General features: G+C 43.9%; 1 protein-coding gene across 2 annotated transcripts in view; it reads left to right on the top strand.

Moving 5' to 3' along the window:
* Positions 1-13,533: 13,533 nt before the first annotated feature.
* C8a (complement C8 alpha chain) overlaps positions 13,534-22,539 on the top strand; it is a 54,946-nt gene continuing 45,940 nt past the window's right edge. Inside the window, exon 1 of one of the 2 annotated variants that reach the window (XM_006987194.4) lies at positions 13,534-13,801. In XM_006987194.4, the coding sequence (XP_006987256.2) occupies positions 13,725-13,801 (77 nt within the window). In that variant the 5' untranslated portion in view covers positions 13,534-13,724. The remainder of the gene's footprint in view (positions 13,802-22,539) is intronic. The other variant, XM_042271527.2, reaches the window with a different exon arrangement.

Below are 22,539 nucleotides of genomic sequence, written 5' to 3'. Positions count from 1 at the left end.
GAGCCTCCTAGACTGAGGGAGGGGGCATTTTAGGGAGGAATATAAATGGGTTCAGCAATCATGTTTTAAAAGTGCCACGGTGGTCTGCCCTCTAACCACAATTCATTTTCATTTATTCCATGTGCCTGCCATACTCACCACGTCCCAGGAACCACAAAGCCTCATCCCCGTGTGATGGTAGGCTCAGGTTCAAGGTGCAGGATCTTGCCATCCATCAGGCCAGGCTGTCAATAAGGCCCCTAGAGTGCAGTGTATGAGACAAAGCTCTTTCTGGATCAGTGGTCCTGTGAACTAGAAAGACAGGTCATTTGCATTCACAGCCAGTGACAGGAGTCACACTCACAGGACAGCGAGGGAGTCCGGCTTGTCTGTGAGCATCTGGAGCAGGGGGTAGACAAGGCTTTCTTGTAGGAGCCTAGCTTGAACTATGGACTGAGGAGGAGTTTGACCCTAGAAAATGGTTCCCATTAAAACCTCAACTCTGTCCTTAAGTGTAGGGGACAGTAGGTATGTCACTCAGGACTCTGTTCCCTTCTCCTTAGGACAAAATAATAATTTTTCCTTTGTTGAACTTGTGATAGTTAAATGAAGTACCGTATTTGAAACTGCCCAACAAAGTGCAGGGTATAAACGACATATCTAGTTTATGAATAAATTGAGCATAATGATGTTTATCTCGTGGAGTGAACACAAGACTCAAAATACATGAAAGCGATCTGTGGGTTGTAAAGTTGGGGGAAAGATAATGCATATGTTCCTATCTTTTGTTAGCGCTGGCTGCCTCCTAATCATGCCCCAGCACCCGCAAGGTTGGGCCACCCTGCCCCCGGGTGTTGGTATCTGTGGCATAACCTATGGAAGAGAGCCACCAGCAGGACTTCATCTCGGGGGCACCAGACTGTACCTCTGTTACTCCATTTGCTTTGCTCTTATGTCACCAGATTTCATCCTCAAACGTGGTGGGGAAACTTTTAGTGGGTGTGTGAATGCAGGCTTACACGTACCACACCATGTGTGTGGGGGGGTCAGGGGACAACCTTAGGTCTTTCCGTGTTGTTGAGACAGGGTCTCTTGTCATTGTTCTGTTGAATATACCAAACCAGCTAGCGCACAGGATTCTGGGATTCTCCTGTCTCCTCATTCCATCTCCCTGGAGGAGAACTGGGGTTACAAATGTTGCTGCAAACATATCCAGCTCTTACGTCGGTTCTGGTGACTCCAACTCATGTCCCCCTGCTTGCAAGACAAGCATTTTTACCTGCTGAGCCTTTTCCCACCTAGGCAAGATTTCTGAGAAGACTGTCAAAGGAAATGAAAGGTCCGAGAAACAGGGCGGTGTGCCACTTCTCTTGCTGAGAATGGATAGAGCAAGAATGAACATGCTCAGTCGTGGGTAGACCAGAGTTCAAATCCAGGTGCTGGCCCTTCTCGGCTCTGTGATGTGAGAACATCTTCTTACACGAGAAACGGGGTAAATAGCCACCTAGCTGCTGCAGAATGCTCTCTTCAATGAGCACAGAGAGGTGGTGACAGACAGGCATTGCCTTACTGTCTTTGGGAGCATGGAGGCAAAGTGTTCTCATCAGCCTGTTGTGAGGATTGGGTAAGCTGTAAGCAGAGCCCCTCTACAGAGGTAGGCTTGTAGAAAGTGTTCAGAAAATCCCAGTTACTGCTGCTGCAATCAACAATTTTAATTCCGGTAATAACACTGCTGATTCCACTTGACTGACAATCTCTGAATGTGTCTGTAAGCTCAGAGACTCATAGGCTCCAATGACGTACACTGATAAGGCTGGGAGCTTGTCTGCCGAAAGAACCAGGTACACACACACACACACACACAATCCACTGGCACCAAGCAAGGAGGTCGAACTGAAACAGAAAGGGAGCCATATGGAGGCCTGTGTGGCTGATTGTGATTCTGTCAGTGGTCCAGGTGAGAATGTGTGGTGAAGTCTCAACAATGAGGATAGCAGCGGCATTTTTCGGCAGTGAGAAGCATGACCTGCTGCAGGTTTATTGCACATCTCAAACTGGGGCTGCAAACCAGCCATGGTTTCATTTCTTTCCTGGACAGGGCTTCCAGCTAGGCTCTGCCTTTAAATCCACTGTCCCACATGGGATTAGTAATGCCATTGCTCTTTGGTCACACTGAATAGTGAGGGTAGATTCGATCTTGGATTTTAACTCTTTGTCTTAGCCGTATGACTCCATGGTCCCCACCTAATATTGCTTGCTTAGCTACTTCAGCAGGACGCCTGCCTTTAGAAACCAAGAAGCACCAGCCTTTCTGTTTCTTAAGTTCCTAAACTCTCAGGCACCCCCTTAAGAACTTCCTCACTGGATTTCTCTTCATATATGGGTGGTGCCACATGGCCATCTCAAATTCTGAAGCTCATCATTTGACAGTGGCCCAGGATGTCAGGCGATGTATTGGCTAGCTATTGCCACAATAGTGTGGTGTAATAGCTATCCCCGATTTGGAACCACATTCTTTCCCACTGATCTGTGATCCACTAGGCGGCTCAGCTTCAGGCCAAGGCAGTGGAAGGGCTAGCTGGTGAGATCCAGATTTCCAAGAGCAACTTTATTTCAAGCTGAACGTGTATGGGCTTGCTGGGCTACACGGCCTTGCTGGGCTACACGGCCTTGCTGGGCTACCCGTTCTGTCTCTTATCTAGGACTAGGGAACTATCCAGATAAGCGTGACAGCACTTCTGCATGTCATGCCCTCACCCAACTGTCCAGAGGCATGAAAGGAAATGCAGACTCTCCTTGAATGTTTCTTCTGTTTCATCAAAGTCATCTTTCTCAGAAGTTACTACTAGCAAAATTTCCTTTGCTTTCTCACCAGTGAGGGCTGGGTCTTGTGTCCCTTTCCTAATCAGTCCCTGGGCGGGTGGGGGGAGAGGGGGAGATTAAGACAGTGGGCTGGGAAAAAATCTTGTTCAATACAATATTTCTTATAAAAATGAGTAATCCTTCTTCAGGTTTGAACATCACTCCTAGGAATGAGCAATAACTACACTCAGGTTAAGAGTAATCCAACAAAAAGAAATGAGTTGGGGGAGAGGGGAAAAAGGACCCATCTTTGGATTTTCTGCCTAACTCAGCTCCTCAAACACAATTGCACATTTTCCATAATGTAGTGTGTGCAGGGCTTGAGGACTGCATCAGAACTGCAGTCAGGAAATTAAAAGCATTTGCAGTAGAAAATTTCCCAATGTTGATAACAGCATGCTATAATTACTGTCGGTAATTAGCTATTACTAATACTTAGGCAGAGCCCACGAAGTGCCACGCACCTTTCTGAGGGCCTCAAACACATTACATCATCGTCACCTGCTACTCGAGAAGGTGGATGCAGATAACTTTTTGATATTCATGCCTTTGTTATGATTTATTTATTTTTATTTCATGTGTATGGGTATTTTGTCTGCATGGATGTCTCTGTACCACAATTCCCTCAGAAGCCAGAATCCCCAGAAACTGGAGTTACAGATCGTTGTGAATCCTTGTATACGTGTTGGGACTCAAACCCTAGTACTTTGGAAGAGCAGCCAGTACTCTTAACGGCTGAGCCATCTCTACAGTACCATTATATTCATGCCTTCCCACACTGACCCTGGGCTTGGCCGCTGTGATGGAAGCACTCTCTTTGGCGGTGAGCTGTTATGTAGGTTAGAAGCCCTGGCTAAATGCCTGAGTGAAGTGAGTCCACACACATAAAGACCAAGGAAGGCAGCGGGTGGGGGGTGGTTTAGTCTCAGTTGAGCTTTCTGCTAGATGAAGTCTGATAATAACCTTTGTCAAATCCTGGTAATAAATCAGCATCCCCAGCCGCTGGACTCGAGGGTGGTTTGTTACACAGCGATGAAACAGAGATAGTTGTTTCAGAAAATGTGTGCAAATTCCTTGGACAGTTTTTGTGAGGGACTTGATTGTTTGGGAACAGTGAGCAAAGCTTGAGTGTTGATGATGAACCTGTGAGTTTCCTTCATGCATCTGACAGCTAGGATATTGACTGGCCGCTTTGTTCCAGGCTGTGTTCTTGGTGCCGGGACACTGAGAGGAGCGAACACGATGCTTTCAAATGTATAACCAAAGTTCACCCTCTCTGATGCTGCACTAACAAGATCAGCAGTAATCCCTAAATGTATCATTTATTGTTTTATAGCTTACTCTGTATTTTTCCTCATCTAAATCTGCTATAACTGTTTCTGCAATGCCCCAAACAGGGGCCATGACAGGCTTTGAAATCAGACTAACCTGGTCTCAAATCCTCTCTTCACTTCTTTGGACCTCAGTTTCTTTGTATCTGGGTTGTGTTTTCCCCCTAAAGCTACCACAAAGGTTACAGGAGACCACCAGTGCTTGATAATGCCTGTGTCTTTCTTTCTGCCTTCATACACTGGATATCTACAACCAAATCATGACAATTTTCATCAGAGAGCATGTCTTGGGTGGTCAAGCATTTTTCTGTTGCTGTGATAAAACATTCTGACTAAAAGCAACTTTGGAAAGGACAGGTTTGTTTGGCTTACACTTCCACATCACAGTCCATCAACGTAGGAAATCAGGGCAGGAACTTGAACCAGAAACCATGAAGAAATACTTCCTGCTGGCTCACTCAGGGTCATGCCCAGGTCGCTTTCTTTTTTTTTTTTTTTTTTTTTTTTTTTTTTTTTTTTTGGTTTTTCGAGACAGGGTTTCTCTGTGTAGCTTTGCGCCTTTCCTGGAACTCACTTGGTAGCCCAGGCTGGCCTCGAACTCACAGAGATCCGCCTGGCTCTGCCTCCCGAGTGCTGGGATTAAAGGCGTGCGCCACCACCGCCCGGCTCAGGTCGCTTTCTTATACAACTCTGGACTACCTGCCCAGGGAATGGTGCTCCCCCACAGTGGTCTGGGACTTCCTGCATCAGTTAATAATCAAGGCAATCCGCCACAAACATGCCCACAGGCCAGCATGTTCTGGACAATTCCTCAACTCCCTTCTCAGGCTGTGTCAAGTTAACCATTAAAGCTATCTAGGACAATGCACATCTGGTCTAAACTCTTTCCCACGTTCTAGGACTCAGACGTGGATCTGCCTTTACTGAGTCTGCTGCACATGTCCTGATTTCTTGATCCTTTACTTTGGAAGGCTGAGTCATGACCCTCACCCACAGAGCTTTGCCAAAGGTTGTCACGTATATTGCCTCAGTGATACTTCCAAGTTGGCCTGTGAGGTAGGTGGCCTTAGTCTGATTTTACAGTCAATATACCCAAGACTCAAAGAGGGACTTAGGCAAGGTTAGCAAGGTTACAAAAAATCAGTAGCCTAGTATGCTTTGGTTTGCAACCTTGGCACTACACCTGCTGTCTCTAGCTCCTTGTAGGTTCTATGCACTGCCTTCCTGCTGTATTGCCTCCCCCACCCCCACCCTGGACATCATACTGTCTTATAAAGGAGCTGCTGATGTGAAATCCAGAGTATTCACCAAAGAAGGGAGCCTGCACATTGTTTGTTTTTCTTGCTATTGTGTTCATAGATGGAATGAACACTCATCCAGGAGCTGCTGAAATCCACTCAGCCAGAACCATGAGTGGTGAGAAGGGGACTGACCAAATTTGTTTACAGTGCGTTAATCCGGCGCTGTCTCTCACTCCACACAGCCCGGCTTATGAGCGAGGAGAAGGTCTAATTATAGACTGACAGCCCAGAGTGCCTCATGGGAAGACAAATGTTGAAGAAAAGTATTCAGAGAGACTTGAATGGCTTAGGAATGTATGTCTGTATATATGAGCGTGTGTGTGTGTGTGTGTGTGTGTGTGTGTGTGTGTGTGTGTGTGTGTGTGTGTATACTATGTGTGTGATGTGATGTAGACATATATTTATGCGCTCTGCCAGCTTTACAGTTCTAAAAGGGATTTCCTAGATCAGGATGTACAGAATCCTGGAAATTCAGACAAAGAAAGTGTAGAGATGAGCCAGTCCCAGGTACGGACACTGAGGTTCAGAGAAGTCAAATCACTTAATGTGCCCCTGGCTCAGGCTGGCATAAGAATGAGGCACCTGACTCCAGAGCATGCGAGTCCTTCCAGTCCTTCTCCCCAGAGGGACTTCTCACTGTGTGGCAGGTGCACAGCCTTGGGGTCTGCTAGTCTGTCCCTAAGCTGGTTTCAGTCTCAGTCCCTCCAGTCCATCCTCTTGTGGCCCTTGGAGGGCAAAGTGCAAGTCTGATGGCAGAGCTCTCGGCTTCAGTTTCTTAAGGCTGTCCTCACGTCCTCAGGAACAGCATTCCTCTCAGCCCTAACACAAAGACAAATGCGCCAAACCTCCGTCCCTTTGATGTGAATCTTGTCTGTCCTGCCAGCTCTGCTTAGGTATGATCTGTTTCTACCCATACAGTGCGGAGAGTCCCACCTTGGCTGGGCTCCTGGATTCACCAATGTGGCTTCCTTTGTCTAGAATGTTCTGCTTTTCTTCTTTGTCTAGGAAACAAAGCTGCATCAAACAATTTCCTAGTCCTCTCCCTATGTCCTCCCTAAAGTCCAGCCACACATATTCCCCAGATCACGGATACCCCAATCTTGGCACTTGCTCTCAATCCCAGCCACGGGACTCTGTGATAGGCAGGGGCTGTGCTTTTCATCTCTAGTGTCCACCTGTATTTAACTCCAGCCCTGGAGAGAGTTAGTGCACTAGCTGACCCATTGCCATGTGATAGGCAGTGAAGGGAACCGGCTTGGTCAGGCCCCTCAGGACTCGTATTCTGAGTCATCAGTCCATTTAGTCATTATTGGCCTGGATGTAAAGCTTATGATATATATTTTTGCACATACCAACTATGTGTGCTATGCATGGGGAGACATATGCATATCTGTCTGTGTGGACACACGTGCATGTGAGTGCTGGTGCACATGTCTATGCCTATATAGGGGTCAGAGCTTGACATGGAGTGTCTTCCTTGATTGCTCTCTACCTTATTGAGGCAAAGCCTCTCACTTAAGCCCTGATCTCACTGATTTGACTAGTCTAGTGAGCTAGCTTGCTTCAGGCATCCCCTGCCTTGGTCTCCTAAGCACTAGGATTACAGTCAGGCCACCAGACAGTCCGACATTTACATGGGTGCTGGGCATTTGAACTATGGTCCTCACACTTGTGCAGTCAGTGGCCTTAGGGAGCCATCTCTACAGCCTCGAGCCTATGGTGTTTTTAAGAGCATGATTAGCTCTATACTGACAGCACATGGATGCTGAAAATAAATACAGGAATGGTGCACACACTTTGGTTCATTGTCAGATTCTCAGCAACCCTCACATTGTCTCCCATCACCCCGGGTGCTGACTGAGAGCATGGCTCCACCTGAATGAATGCCCCCAGTGGGGTTTCTGAAGCAGCACAACCTACAGAAGAAGGGGAAGTGCTCCCATCATAATTTTGCCTGCAATTATGTGTTCATTGTATTTATAATCAAAAAACCATATGGCCCAAAGTTTTGCAGCTGGGTAATGGTGGTATTGAGACCAGGTCTGTTGGACTTAAAAGCCCAAACAAGTGCACCTACTATGTGTCCATCAGCACGAGAAATACACAAGTAATTTTAATCATGTTCTATACCTTCATATTCCATGTCACATGGGGACAACAGGCAGCAGACAACTCATCGTGGAAGGGAATGGAGGACAGGGAGCTAAGGACGCTGCTGAGAATTCCCTGCACTTGGTGACACACAGCTCACTCCTTTCTAGTCTGTATGGATTTGAGTCCCCCCCCCCCCCCTTGCACACACCATGCCTGCCCTAGAGGCCAGTGAAGCTGGTCTGACTTTGGAGAGCTAGTTTGTCCACTGAGTTTCACATACCGAGTCAGGAACAGCTCTGCCTCTTAGGAGGACACGGATATCACAAACAAGCTAAGTGAAAAGCCACCATGTTGGTGGTCTTTGAGTGAGGAAATATGGCCAGGCTCTGTGAAAACAGGGGAGGGGCCACGCTGCACCAATCTGTGAGTGAAAACCTCACGCAGGAGACAACTGACCCGTGGATGAAGAATTAGCTCTGGTTCAAAGTTAACTTCACTTTTTACTGTTGTCCATTTCCAATGAGGATTTCCCAAAGGATCACCCAGATTTGGCCAGAGCCACTTAGAATGCTGAATCCCTTCCTGGAGAACAGGTCTTTAATTCTCCTGTACTGGGCCAGACATTGACTCCTCATCCCACGTCCTTAAAGGCGAATGCAAAGCTCACTTGGAGGTAGATAGCAGCAGGCAGGAATTAGCCCATCCTAATGTCTTTTGGCTGCAGCCAGGAACTGGTGAGGCAATCCGGAAGAAAACAGATGTAATAGACAGATCTACAAACAGTAGAGAGAGGAAGTAGGGAAGGCAATCGGCAGGACATGTTCATTTACTACTTCCAAACTGTTCCATGTACTGTGTTGGGCAGTCTGTGGGCTTATGCACCGAGAACTTAGAATATTGTGATACACACGCACATGCACATGCATGTGCATGTGCACACACACACACACACACACACACACACACACACACACACACACTCACACACCCCTCAGCAGCAGCACCAGTGAAGCCCCACATAAAGCTATATGCTTGATGATCCATATTGATACCAAGTAGTAAGCTCCTGGGCAGAAGCATACTTCTTATGGTCATTGTGAGATTGAAGTGGTCATTCTGAGTTCTTCCTGGTTATAAACCCTTGAGGTACTATTGGAACCTAGGCAGAGGTGGGGGGTGGGACCCACTCCCCCTGGCCTCCTTGTATCTGGAATTATTATTGCAGCTCTTGCGGGCAGCACCTGCCTTCTAGGGGGACTCAGCCTCAGTCCAAGGTGCCCAGGTGTGGGCTTCCCACACTCTACCCTCCTTTAACCGTGTCTTCGGCAGCCCTGGGCTTTCTGCCCTCCTCCCTAGCCTCTGTGCTTGAAGGAAATCTCCCATGCATATAAATGAAGAAAAATAGACACAGAGACTGGGAGCCACTGTTTCAACAAGGCAGAAACAGCTGTTCAAAGTGCCTGCCTGTGAACAGATTCCCTCATTTGGTGTTTAATCTTGTCCTATTAGGAAAACATTATTTTATCTGTTTTACGGATGATGAAGCCAAGGCTAGGAGATAGGAGCTGGCTAGCAGCACTTTCTGACCTAATGCTGTGTTCCTTGTACCCCAGGGAATTGCTTCCTTTCGAATTAGGTTTGCAGATTCAGATCTCCTATGTGATTGTGCTACTGTAGGCCCAGCACAGGAGTGGGGGAGAACTTTTAAAAGCTTACCAGAGAGCGCGCAAGCCCAGATGTCATGGTTGCAGCCGCACGAGCCAGCACGGACATGCTCTGTTCCAAGGCCATAACTCACAGGCTGATTTCAATAGTGAAGAGTGTTTTTACAAGACAGGCAATGCATTTCCAAAATGAATTACCATCTTACTGTTGATTCTGCACAGTAGTTCACAACTGTCACTGACAGCAGGATGCTACAATTAAGGTGAAATTCGAATACGCAAACCCAACAATTTTTTTTTGGCATTTCCCATTCATCTTAGAAAATTTTGGCTGGAGCAGATGGGTGTCCCCACCCCAGTGCTCTATACATGTTCTCTCATAGAGGCATAGCACAATTCCATCGACCTCCCCACCTCTCTTCTTTGAGATATCGTCTCTTTATATATCCAAGGCTTGCTTTGGACTTTTTGTCCCCCTGCCTCAGTTTCCTAGGTGCTGGGATTATAGGAGTGTGCTACTATATATAGTCCAGAATCTCTCCTTTAATTTCATTTGTGATTCATTTTGGCTTCTTTGTTTTTGGAAATAATATTCATGTCTGCTAATGCATAGTAAATGGGGGTCCAGACTTGGTGCTGGGAGATCTAGCCTCAGCCTGGCATGGCACTTTGTAGTTGTACATCTAGATCCAAACAATCTCAGGTTCAGTGATTGAAAGACTATACATTCATGATTCAGACTCATTCTGTGAGGGATTGTAGCTGATCTGTTTACCCACTCTACACCTCGGTGTCTTCATCTCCAAAATTATAGTAGTGTTCCTGGCATTGCAAGACTTCCTGTGATGACTGGAGTTCTGGGAGGTGGCAGGCACGGGGCCTGGTACCCCATGGTTCTTAGTTATTCTGACTTCCAGAGATCCCACAGATCATTTTGAGGGGGTTAGCAAGATGGCCCAGTGAGTAAAGGAGCTTGTTGTAAAAGGCCTGAATTGAATCTCTAGGACCCATGGTGGAAGGAGAGAACTAACTTCTGAAAGCTGTTCTCGATCCCCACACATGTGCTGTGGCATGTGCCCATGTACTACACATGTACACATGTACACACACACACACACACACACAAACACAAACACACACACAAATGAAAGAGTAAAAAGATAATTTTGAAGATAAAATGATAAAATGCAAGTATTATAAAAACTATTTTAATGGATCATTTGATAGCCATGCATCAATAGTTCTTGTTGAAGATCCAGCACTGATGGCATGAGAGATTATAAGGAAAAATCAGGTACAGAACTTACCACATCTTAGGTTCACTTTCCAGAGAGCCTCCACACTCTAGTAAGCAATAGGAGAAAAAGTAAAAGTCCTTTAGTGTGGTTCTATTTCTTCCACAGGATCACTGGTGCATTGGTCCACAAGTGTGGAGGAAACAGAAGTGGGAAACAGGGTTCAGATGGCTGTAGGTATGACAGAGAAAGCCCTCCAGGAAATGACTTTGGTGACTCAGCTCAGCTTTATTCCAGTGTATAGGAAATATATAGGATTAGGGAGCCTGGGGACAAACCCTAATTTGCATTAAGTGACATGCTCCTATCATAAGGCGTTGTATGGTATGTGGCAGCTGGGTCCTATAGCAGAGCTCCTAGTACAAGTCTTAGTTATCGTTTGTGCAACAGAGGAAAGGCTCGTAGCAGGAAACTGTGCCAAGGGCCACCCTAGAGATAAATCAGGCATCCAGGCTTAGAGACAGCTTTCAGATAAGGTCAGTCCTCTGGGCCCAGAGACACTCTCTAGATAAGGACAGGTAGAGAGTGGGAAGTCCTGCTGGGGCAGAAGCGGGGAGTCCTCATGTTGTGGAGCTTTGGAGAAAGCTGCTAGGCCGCGATGGACTGCAACCCCTGACCAGCAAGAACTTCCAACACTCTTGCAATGTTTATGAGGCTTAGACAACAAGGCAACAACTTCTAACTGAAGCCATCTGACAGATATCCTGATGAACCTGACTTTGAGAAGACACTTGACAGAAAGATGGGGTGATGGCTAAAGATGGTTTTGGTGGAAGAGACAAGATGAACCAAGTCAGCAAATGGGAGGAAGGCAGGAGGCATCTAGATTGTACCAGAGGGACAGTATGATGCTTCAGGTGAGTTGAGGAAGCAAAGTTGGGTGAGATCCTGTTTAGGGAGGAGTTTAGACTTTCGATTCATAGACAGTGGGGAGCCACAGAAGACATTGGAGCAGATAGTGATGACAGATTCCATTTTCTTGAAGATGTACTCAGCCCAGGAGACAGGAGACATGAGGCAGGAGTCAGTTTAGAGTTCCAGAGAGGGGGAGGGGGCCTGGAATGGTTTATGGTAGTGAGGATAAAGCAAGGAGGAGGGAACTTTACAGAGGAAAGCAATGTAATTTAAGTGACAATATTGGAGGGTGTGTGGGAGGGGTGACTAAGGCCCGGCAGGAATCCTAAATGTCACTGAGGTTTGGGGTAAGGAGGACAGTCACCAGGTAAACTTTAAGAGGGAGGTGGTCTAAAAAGAACAAGCTGTTATCATATACTAAAAAGAAGAGGGACCCAGGAGTCCAGGGAAGAAGAAGGCAGGCCGGACTCTTGTACACAGGGTCTCTCACATATTGACACTTGAGGTCAAATATCTTTCTCTGTAGTGGGGACCGCTGTGCATTGTGGGATGTTTAGCTAAATACCTTGCCTCTATCCACTGGATGCCAGTAGCACTTCCTCCCTCCCATGGGAGCAATCACAAAGCGTCCTGAGTACTGCCAAGTGGTCTTTGGAAGGCCATGATACCCCTACTTGACAAGACAGTGCTATGGGAGGTCTGTTTCCCATGAGGAAATTTGTGGAAGTGATTGGAGACCCTGAGTTTCAGTCCCAGGTTAAATCTGCATGTCTGGGACAAGAACTTTGTCGTACATTGGATGTTGGGGGTTAGGAGAAAGGTGGGGTCCAGATACACCACTCCGAGCTGCCCAAGAGTGCCCAGACATAACACCCCCTCCTCCACCTTGGCAGACACAGCATAGAAAATGCCAACTTGCTTTCCTGTGGACTAAAGAAGAAAAGAAAGTTTTCAAATGATGTATACACACAGGAAAACTGAGGCTAAGAAGACCTAGGGAATCAAAACTGAAGAGAAGTGGGAAGCAGACAGACACAGTCTCGGGGTCCTTCTAGCATTCCAAACTGGGGCTCACATCTGCCTCCGAGGAAAGGAAAGGAGCCACCACTGACTGCCTTTCTAAAGTTTCCACGTGTGAGTCAGATAATGCGTTTCTCAGGCATTCAGGCTACTCATTGTGTTGCCCCATTGAGGTCAGTAATGATAAAACTGGTTAATCCTACTAAGAGAAACTGATACCTCTCCAAGCATAGCAAGACAACTGTACATCCCTGAGGGAGTTAGTTAACTGACCTGAGCTCCCCATTCCTTCAGTGGCAGTATGGACTTAGTCCTTTTCGTGTGGCAAACTTTTTGATCGAAGATTAAATACAACGAGACATATGAAGTGCCTGTCATATAGTAGTATTTAATGGCTTTTGACTATTTGCTCATTTATCTTCTGTCCATCTCCATTTACTTGATTTAATTTATGTCTAGAAGAGTGGGAGAGTATATCCAGGTATGGCATCTTTAGTGCAGGTGTGTTGGCTGTGATTGGCATTATAATTCCAGAGAGAGTTTCTAAAGATGTGTATTTAAGACATCTGGTCCCCTTGAGACATAAATAGGCTGGATCTTAATGATCTTCAGTGTTTGTATCAAAAGTAGCTGGGTGGTGGTGGCACACATCTTTAATCCCAGCACTCAGGAGGCAGAGCCAGGCAGATCTCTGTGAGTTTGAGGCCAGCCTGGGCTACAGAGTGAGTTCCAGGAAAGGCACAAAGCTACACAGAGAAACCCTGTCTCAAAAAAAAAAAAAAAAAAAAAGGAGAAAGTTCAGTGAATCGCATGCATTCTCAGGCTCCAGATGTTTGGCAATGGATAGCAGAACCTCTATGAAACTGTTAACATTCCTGCACTCTCCTGGGTGGTTGCATCTGAGCCGATGTGCCAGATGAGCCTTGAGCCTTGCTGCTGTCTTGAACAACAGACTCATCTGACCTCAGAAGCTCCAAGAGCCACTTGAAAACACTGCGGTTCTTATAACTGTATCTTGGTTTTGCATTTTGTCTCTCTCTGGAAAGAAAACTCTTTACTGAACCAATTTTAGTTAAATATCACCTTCTCTTAGCCACGTGGGTATTTTCCAAAAAGGGCTAAAGGGCTCGGGGCCATTTTAAAGGTATTTAGCTAATCAATACCTTGGTTACTAGTTAATCACATTGACTGGGAACTGATGAACTTCTGACCATTTTAAACATCTGGAAGATGTTTGGGGTTCCAGCCTGAAGATACCTACAACTTCTAAAGCAGGCCGTTTTCTTCTTTTACGTAGATGCTAGATGGTGACTTCTGGAGGAGATGTTTGCAGTTGCTTTCTTTGGCTTGTTTTTGATGGCATGGCACCCCAGTGTGACTGCACAAGAGAAGGTGAACCAGTAAGTAGGCTTCAGGTCCCTGCAAAAGTGGGATCCTCTGCTGGGGGGACAAGGACACTGCGATGTTGGCAGTGGGCTGTGTTGGCATGGAATAGAACCTCTCTTCATACTGTTACTAATCCAGTAAAGGATTTAGAATGGGAAAAAAGCCAGTTAGTTATAATCTGATCAGTCCAGCTATGAATGGCTGTTCTTAATATGCAGCAGTGGGGTAATCCAGACTAAATCATTCAATCTCTCTGATTCTCAGTCTTCCTATCTGTAGACTGAGACTTATAATACCTCTTCTCTAACAGCTAGCACGGATGTAATAAAATCCTGAATTTAAAGTTTCCTCTGCATACAGTAGACATTTAATAAATAGTATTTGTCTCAAGCAGTGTGAAGCAGTTAACTCTACTTCATTATGTCTATAAGAAAGTGGTAAAAATCCATCCTATCTTACACTAGTTGGGAGGATATATTTATATCACATATGTAACTATTTTTGTGGAGGAAAACAATGAGCTACCAAGAGACTCAGCCACGTCAGTCTAACCCTTTGCTCTGGGGGGACAGCAGAGGTAATATCTTCCCATGTGTGTTGTATTTTGCTGATTCTACTTACCTGAGATTTCCAACCTGGTTTCACTTGTTTATACCTCACCATTGAATATTTTGTGGTTCTTAAACAGCACCTTAATCTCACTTTTGGGACAGCTTTTAAGCATGCTCTGTCTCTCAAACATGGGAGGTTTTAAACAGAGTTATTGCATTCAAGTTCTTATTAGTTGACTCAATTTTGAATCATTATTGTTTAAATGCTAGAGTAAGAGAGATTCCCTTTAAGTAACAGTTCAGAAGGGGAAACACGTTTTATAGGCAGATAATCTGTAACTTGTATTTAAAACAAATACACTCTTGAAACATCATAAAATTCATCGCTAATAATTAGAAGACATAGGCAAGAGGTCGGTGGTGAAGAAAATCTCAGCTGAGATGCTCTCAATTATAAAAGCTTATCATGGTAATCCTTTCTGAAAATGAACAGAGTCCTGATGTTTGATGAACTTATCAAACAAGACAGATCAGCGGAGAGGCAAACTTCAAGTCCAGGCAGAAGAGATTCAATTCAACGCCTTACAAAGTGCTAAGGGAGAAATCACGGTGCTCTTGTGTTCACTGCCTGTGCTTCTGACGTTGGTTTTGAAAATAGAAAGTTACATGACAAAATCATTCCCCTGAGTTCCAATCCCGGTGCCGGCATTGACTATTAATAGTTATTTGATCTTAAGCAAATTACATAACCGTTCAGGGGTTCATTTGACTCACTTGTAAGATGGGAGGAAAATAAGGGCAGGAATTAAATGGCTGAAAGTACCTAGAACAATGGGACACTGCCTCCCACTTAGCGAGCATTCACTAGGAGCTGCTCCCAGTGATAGCAAGCGAAGGATTGTTATTGTTGGTTTTTCCATTTGTTTGGATGGTTGACAGCAATCAGAAAGAAGAAATTTATAATGTGCCAATTGGCATGAGTCTTCCAGATTTATCCAGATCAATTAGAGACTTCAACTTTTTGTTGGATTTTTAGCAACAGTGCTCGTTTTTTTCCCCCAAAATAAAATTCCACGAGAGCCCCATCGTGGAAGATGTGTGTGTGTGTGTGTGTGTGTGTGTGTGTGTGTGTGTGTGTATGTGTGTGTGTGTGTGTGTGTGTGTTTAATGGTGCACGTTTACTTTGTAAGCTCATGAAAAAAAAATAGGGGTTGTATAAATATAAAATCTTAAAACCATGGAAGGAAGTTACAATTAGCAGCAAAATCAGTGATTCTCTAGTAACATGTTTTATTCAAGTAAGATTTTTTTGGTATGTGTTAGTTATGAAACTTTTTTAAAATTTGAAGTTCTTTCAATTTATTGAGATTTCTTTAATGGCTAAGAATGTAACATTAGTGGATATTCCATGTTGTTCAGTATACATACTTGCAAATAAATCAAGTTGGGCAACCTGTGGCTTGAATTTTCATCTCTTTGTTCTACCACTTACCTAGAGAGGGGGACAGTGTCCATCTAGATAGAGATAGTGGGTTTCTCTATCTCTCTTTCAGTTCTATCAATATATACTGTGTATCTTTTGAAGCTGTGTTATTAAACACACACACACACACACACACACACACACACACACACACACACCAGAAAGAGAGAGACTGACTGGATTAGATGGATTACTTACCTTTTAGCATCACTATGCAAAATGGCTGAGGGGGCAATGATAACTCCAGGGAAGAATGTTGTATTTTGCTTACCTTTTAGCATCACTATGCAAAATGGCTGAGGGGGCAATGATAACTCCAGGGAAGAATGTTGTATTTTGCTCAACAATTTCAGAAGGTTTTGTACATCACAGCAGGGGCAGTATGATGGAGGAGGGTAGAACGGTTTATTCCACAACAGAGAGGATGCTGAGAGAAGGGGATGTTTGCTCTTGGTTGGCTTCTTTCTTTTATACCACTGATTCTGTCAGGGCCCTCAGCCCATAGGATGGTTCCACACACATTCAGGGCAGGCCTTTTCTCTTCAGTTATGTTTTCCTGGAAAGGTCTTCATAGATGCACCCAGAGGGTGAGCTTCAGCAATCTCCTCAGTGATCCTGAACCCAGGAAGACAGACAAGGAAGATGAGCCATCACACAGGACTGTCTTCTTGATGAACAGTCCTTTCATCATTGAGATACTTTCATTAGCTTAGATGATTATTTTTCATTTGCAGCACATTTTGTTTAATAGTAATGTAGTCATTCTTGTTTGCTTGTTGCTTGCATTTTCATGGCAAATGGTTATCTAATGTTTTGTTTTACTATATATGACCATATTTTTTTAAATGTATTATCATGTAGACATAGTCTAAGTATTCTCTCTGTCTTTTTAAAAGACTCAGCTGATTATCCATTATTAGTATCATCATCATCTTTTTATTTTAGTGGTGCTGAGTATTGAACTCAGGGCATTGTATATACAAGACAGGCATTCTTCAACTGAGCTACCACTCCAGACTCAATCTCTGTGCCTTTTAGTCAAAGTAATTAGACCATTTATATTGAATGTAATTATTGGTGGAGGATGTCTTTGAGTTCATCATCTTACTATTTCCTATTTGTCCTATATCTTGTTTCTATATTTCACTCTTTCTTAGATCATCTTTTAAATTTAGTATCTTATAATATTAAATGGATAGAGTATTTTACTTTATTTTTGTTGTACTTGTATAAGATTTATAATGTATAATATTAACTTACCACATCCTATGTTCAAATGATGTTATATCACTTCTAATACTGTTATTTCATCTGTATAACCTTCTTGGACAATTATTAGAGTGCATTTTTATCAATGAGCTCTTTTGTTCTTATTCTGAAAATGGTGGCATTACACAGGACTTAACATCTAATTTAATCGACTCACATTACAGAGAAAAACTGAGTGCCAGAGAGAGAGAGGGGGAAAGAGGTTGGTAACAAGATTTCTTATCTGACATTTCATGAACATTGAATTTAATCATCACTGCATTCTTCTTAAGTTGCTTTTTTTATAATTCTTTGAACTGAAGACTGGGGAAGAAGGGGGCAATGTGGTGCATCCCCCTGAGATGTGTGGTGGCACAGGCCATCTTCCAGCCTCTGGACCAACATTTTCACCAGATCCATTGCCAGTCACTCACACCAAGAAAACAAAACAAATTACCTCTTCAAAAACAAGCTCCTGCTTTGATAAACAAGCCATAGGCTGAATTTGGAGTTAAGATAACTCAAAGATTTTCACCCTATCATTTCTACTGATAAAAACCAGAATTCGCCGGGCGTGGTGGCGCACGCCTTTAATCCCAGCACTCGGGAGGCAGAGGCAGGCGGATCTCTGTGAGTTCGAGGCCAGCCTGGGCTACCAAGTGAGCTCCAGGAAAGGCGCAAAGCTACACAGAGAAACCCTGTCTCGAAAAAACAAAAAAACAAAACAAAACAAAAACCAGAATTCATTAGGGAGACTGAAGAAATGTAAATAAAGACCTCAATCCTGGAGCAAACATAAACAGCACCCAAGCATCCAGAGGAATCGTCACTTCTCCAATAGCCCCCATACGTAGTGGATGCCAAGGAAGTGTCAATCATGTTCCTTCTTTTTATTTGATTGCCTTTATGGGCATCAAAGTGTGTTTGCCCAAGTGTCTGGGCCAGAGCCATGTGAATGTTCTCAGCAGTCATCAAGACGACTGGAATTAATATGCACACAGGCAACACGGTCTTCTAATTAACATCCACAATTGGGTGGCTGTGACTCGAAAGTAAGTCATAGTAATATAGAGATTGATATTCAGAGTAACCAACTATAAGCTATGCATCAAATGACACTGGGTATGAATTATGGAGGAAAGCCTGTTTACACTCTTGGAACTGTAAGTGTGTGTGGAATGCTATATGGCTTGCAGATACATTTTGGTATCATTCATTTGTTGTTTATTTAATAAGTGAATATTCTAGGTATAGTAGTTACTGGGTAGTAAAATAAGCAAATTATATCCCGATCCTCCTGTAACTTACAGGCTGTGGTGGTTTGAATGAAACTTGTCCCCCATGGACTCATGCATTTGAATACTTGGTCCCCCATTGGTAGAACTGTTTAGGAAGTGTTAGGAGGCATGGCCTTGTTGGAGGAGGTGTGTCATTGGGGGCAGGCTTTGAGATTTGGGAAGCCCACACCATTCTCATTTAGCTTTCTTTATCTCTGCTTCATGCCTGTGATCAGGATGTAAGCACTAAGCTACTGCTCCAGCACTGTACCTGCCTGCCTCCTGCCATGCTCCATGCCTTTATGGTCATGGCTCACCCACTGAAACTCTAAGCCAAATAAACACTTTCTTCTATAAGTTGTCTTGATCATGGTGCCATAGAACAGCCAAAGAAAAGTAACTAAGACAGGCTTAGACAGTAAACATATAAACACAAATTTTCATTTAAAATTGTTAACAATACTATGAAGGACTCAAACAGAAGGTGTTTTGAGAGAGAGGGAGAGAGAGAGAGAGAGAGAGAGAGAGAGAGAGAGAGAGAGAGAAATTGGTTGGGTGACAAGAGAGAGAGAGAGAGAGAGAGAGAGAGAGAGAGAGAGAGAGAGAGAGAAATTGGTTGGGTGACAAGAGAGAGAGAGAGAGAGAGAGAGAGAGAGAGAGAGAGAGAGAAATTGGTTGGGTGACAAGAGAGAGAGAGAGAGAGAGAGAGAGAGAGAGAGAGAGAGAGAGAGAGAGAGAGAAATTGGTTGGGTGAAAATCTCTGTAGAGGAAGCATCTATGCTGAGACACGAAGGTTGGGAGAAGCTGTGTCAAGAGGACAATGTGGGGAGATGAGCAGGTGCTATGCTCCTGTTGTGGGAAGTAGTTTGTGATGTATGGCAACTGAAAGAGGTTGGCAGGAATGCATAAAAAAAAGTGTGCATGAATGCATGTCAAAATGGTGAAAAGGGGCTGTATCTCAGGGAGTCATGGACACCGTTGTAAGGAGGGTTTGGAGTTTAGTTTATGTCTAGTAAAAAAAAAAGAAAGAAAACTCAAGAGGGACTTATAAAAGAGAAACATTGCATGATTTCTCATTTTAAAAAAACCATCGTGTTCATTATACAGAAATAAGAAAAAAAGAAAGAAAGAGAAAACCTTTCCCAGAAGAGACCATCAAAGGATGTGGTGATGTTATGGGGTCTTAAATTAGCATGGTTGGTACTGAGGTGGGAGAAAAAGAAGAAATCTGAGATATGTTTTAATGGCAAATTGACAGACATTTCCAAGGGTGAGAGAAAGAAGGAAAATAAGGACCACTACCAGGAATTCAGTGTGAGAACTTGTATGTGTTGGTGGTCGCACTAACGATGGGGTTCAATTGAGAAAGGAATTGGTTGAAAGTCAAAACTAAGAGGTTCAACTTAGAACCATTATGTTTTCTGTGCTGCGGTGGGGAGTGGGGATGTGAAGCTGGGGAACCTGGGAGGGGGGAGCAGCAGGGCAGCAGTGCAGTCCAGGGTGGTGAGCTAAACTTAGAAAGCATTGGCATGGATGGTATATGATGCTGGGGGAACGAATCTCAGCTCCTTGAGAAGAAGAAAAGCAAGAAGGGAAAGGAAAGACAAAGAGGTGTCCTGAAGAATTCCAGTTCTTCGAGAAGCCCAAGGTACTGGCCATTGAGTAAGAGAGCAAGTAGAGGTTGTATGGAGGAGGTCAGCGGGAGGGGGCTTCCAGGGGAAGCCATGGCCAACACAGAGTGAGTCAGATGAAGTCGGAAAACGCTTCAGTGGGCTTAGCAATGTGTAGGGTGCTGAAGATGGAACACTTTCAAAGCCAAGTTTAAAATACCTTCATCTCATGATATAATTCCTATGTAATTGAATGGATTAGTTCAAGATTATATCATTAGTGACAATCAGCTTTGACTATAAGCTGAACCTGTGTATTAGGATACCTGCCTTGTAATAACCAGGCAGGCTTTCGGACCTACTGGCTTAGGATCAGTAAATAGCTAATTAATGACTTGGCTTTCTAAGTTGCTGAGGTGGCCACATTCTGGGGTCAAGCATTTGACTCTCAGGTTGCTTATTCAACTAGATTTTAAATCCTTTGTCTAACATGCCACCCTGAGTTAAGAAGTCAGTAAGGGCCGGGGAGATGTTTCAGTCGGTAAAGGGCCTGCCACAGGGCAGGATGATATGAGTTCGGGTTCCCAACACTCAGGTAGAAGACCAGCACAGCAGAATGTGGCAGTAATCCCAGTGCTGGGAAGGTAGAAACAAGCAGATCCCCGAGGCTGGCTGGACAGCCAGTCTAGCCAATCAGTGAGCTTTGGGTTCAGGGAGAGACCTTGAATTAATAAATGAGGTGTAGAGCAATCCAGCAAGACATCTAATAATGACCTCTGGCCTATATGCTCGTTCACATATATCAAACACACACACACACACACACACACACACACACACACACACACACACACACACACAGTATCTCAGTGGTCCACGGCCCTGTACAGGGCATGTTTCTGAAGAAGATGGAGAGGTTTGTACATGGCTAAATTGAAAGTATTAGGAAAAACTGGTATGTGTCCTAGGCTGCTGCTTAGGGTCTCATGCATGATCTCACTCCAGAGTATTACAAGCTGTTATCTGTTTTCAGTTGTGAGCAGCAGAATCTGGGTTCAGATGTGCAGCTGATGGACTCTAAACTCCTGTTAGCTCAATATTTCTTCAACTGTGCTCAATAGCCTTACAGATGTTTGTGGAACAGCATGGTTTGAGTTTAAAGTAAGTGGGGAAATAACAGTGTGAGCAAAGTAAGATGCAGAGCCCCTAACACTATCAGGCATTTTAAATGTACGTAGATGGCACATTGTAGACAATTTATTCAAATGAACTTGACTGTGGAACTTGTCTTCTCCCTAACCCTCACCTGGATACACAGTTTAAAAACTGATATACTAGAGATCAGACTTTGAAGAAATATGCAGCCATACTACAGAATGTATACCATTTCAATAGATGAAGAAAATGAAGTCATACAGAGTAACTTGCTAATAATATCAATTGAGTTAGAAGTGAACACCTGACTAGACTCACATGCTCTCAGGTTCTGGTAGTCCAGATTAGTTTCTTACTGATTGAGTAGGTTATTGCTAGCTGGGAGATACTTTAAAATTATTTGCCAAGATTTCATAAGCCACAGAATTATTAGTACCTCCTTAAGTGTCACTGATTCATTTTTGCACTGCTGTAGCCAAATACTTGTGGCTGGGCACTTAATGAAGAGCTTCATTTCACTTGTAGTTTTGGAAGCATAAGAGTATACTGCTGGCATCTCTTGGCTCTTGGTGATGGCCTCTGGCTCAGTCACAACATGGCAGATGGCATCATGGGAGAAACATATTGTAGACGAGAACATGTAGTGAAGCAGAAAGCAAGAGGCTGGAGAATGAATGGCTAGGTTGCTCCTTGTATAGCAACCCACTTTCACAGGACCAGCCACAGAGAGACCAACATTAATCCCTTCCTAAGGATGGTGTCCCATGATGTAATACTTTATAGTAGATCCTACCTCGTATAGATTTTATCATCTCAACACTGCATTGCTGGAGACTCAGCCTCCGCTATAGGAAAACTTTGAAGCATAAACCACATCAAATCACAAGCATTACGTCATTTAAGAATGGACACAAATCCCTGGGAAAGTTATTTGGCAATGTGTGTCACAAGCTTTAAAATCATCCGCTCCATTTTACAGGACATATTGCAAGCAAAGAACCTAAAATCCAGGAAAATCTTGGGGCTCAAATATCTACTTATTATAGATAGTGAAGCAATACATAGTCAACATAAATAGTTTATATCTCTTCTGTATTAAGTGGAAAAAAATCAAGTTATACAACATGATACTCAGTATGCCCTCAACTATATTATGAAAATAGAATGGAAAGAAATATAATAAAATATTAATGGTGGTAAGATTTGACATAATTTTTTTATAATCATTGCTATGCTTTCTTTAATGTGAATGCATTACTTGTATAATCATCAAAAATGAACTACATTTAAAAATTCATTAAAATGATGAGAGACTATTGGTCATGTTGGCCGGAGCTGATTTAATGGCCGTCCTGGTGCCCCTTTTGTGTCTGGCCTCTGTGATAGCGTCCCCATGTGCCTCCGTCTAGACATCATGTCATGAGCTTG

The sequence above is a fragment of the Peromyscus maniculatus genome, chromosome 2, assembly GCF_049852395.1.
Source record: "Peromyscus maniculatus bairdii isolate BWxNUB_F1_BW_parent chromosome 2, HU_Pman_BW_mat_3.1, whole genome shotgun sequence".
In the NCBI taxonomy this organism is placed as follows: domain Eukaryota; kingdom Metazoa; phylum Chordata; class Mammalia; order Rodentia; family Cricetidae; genus Peromyscus; species Peromyscus maniculatus.
Note: the sequence above shows the minus strand (reverse complement) of the source record. Positions and strands in the feature narration are given on the sequence as shown.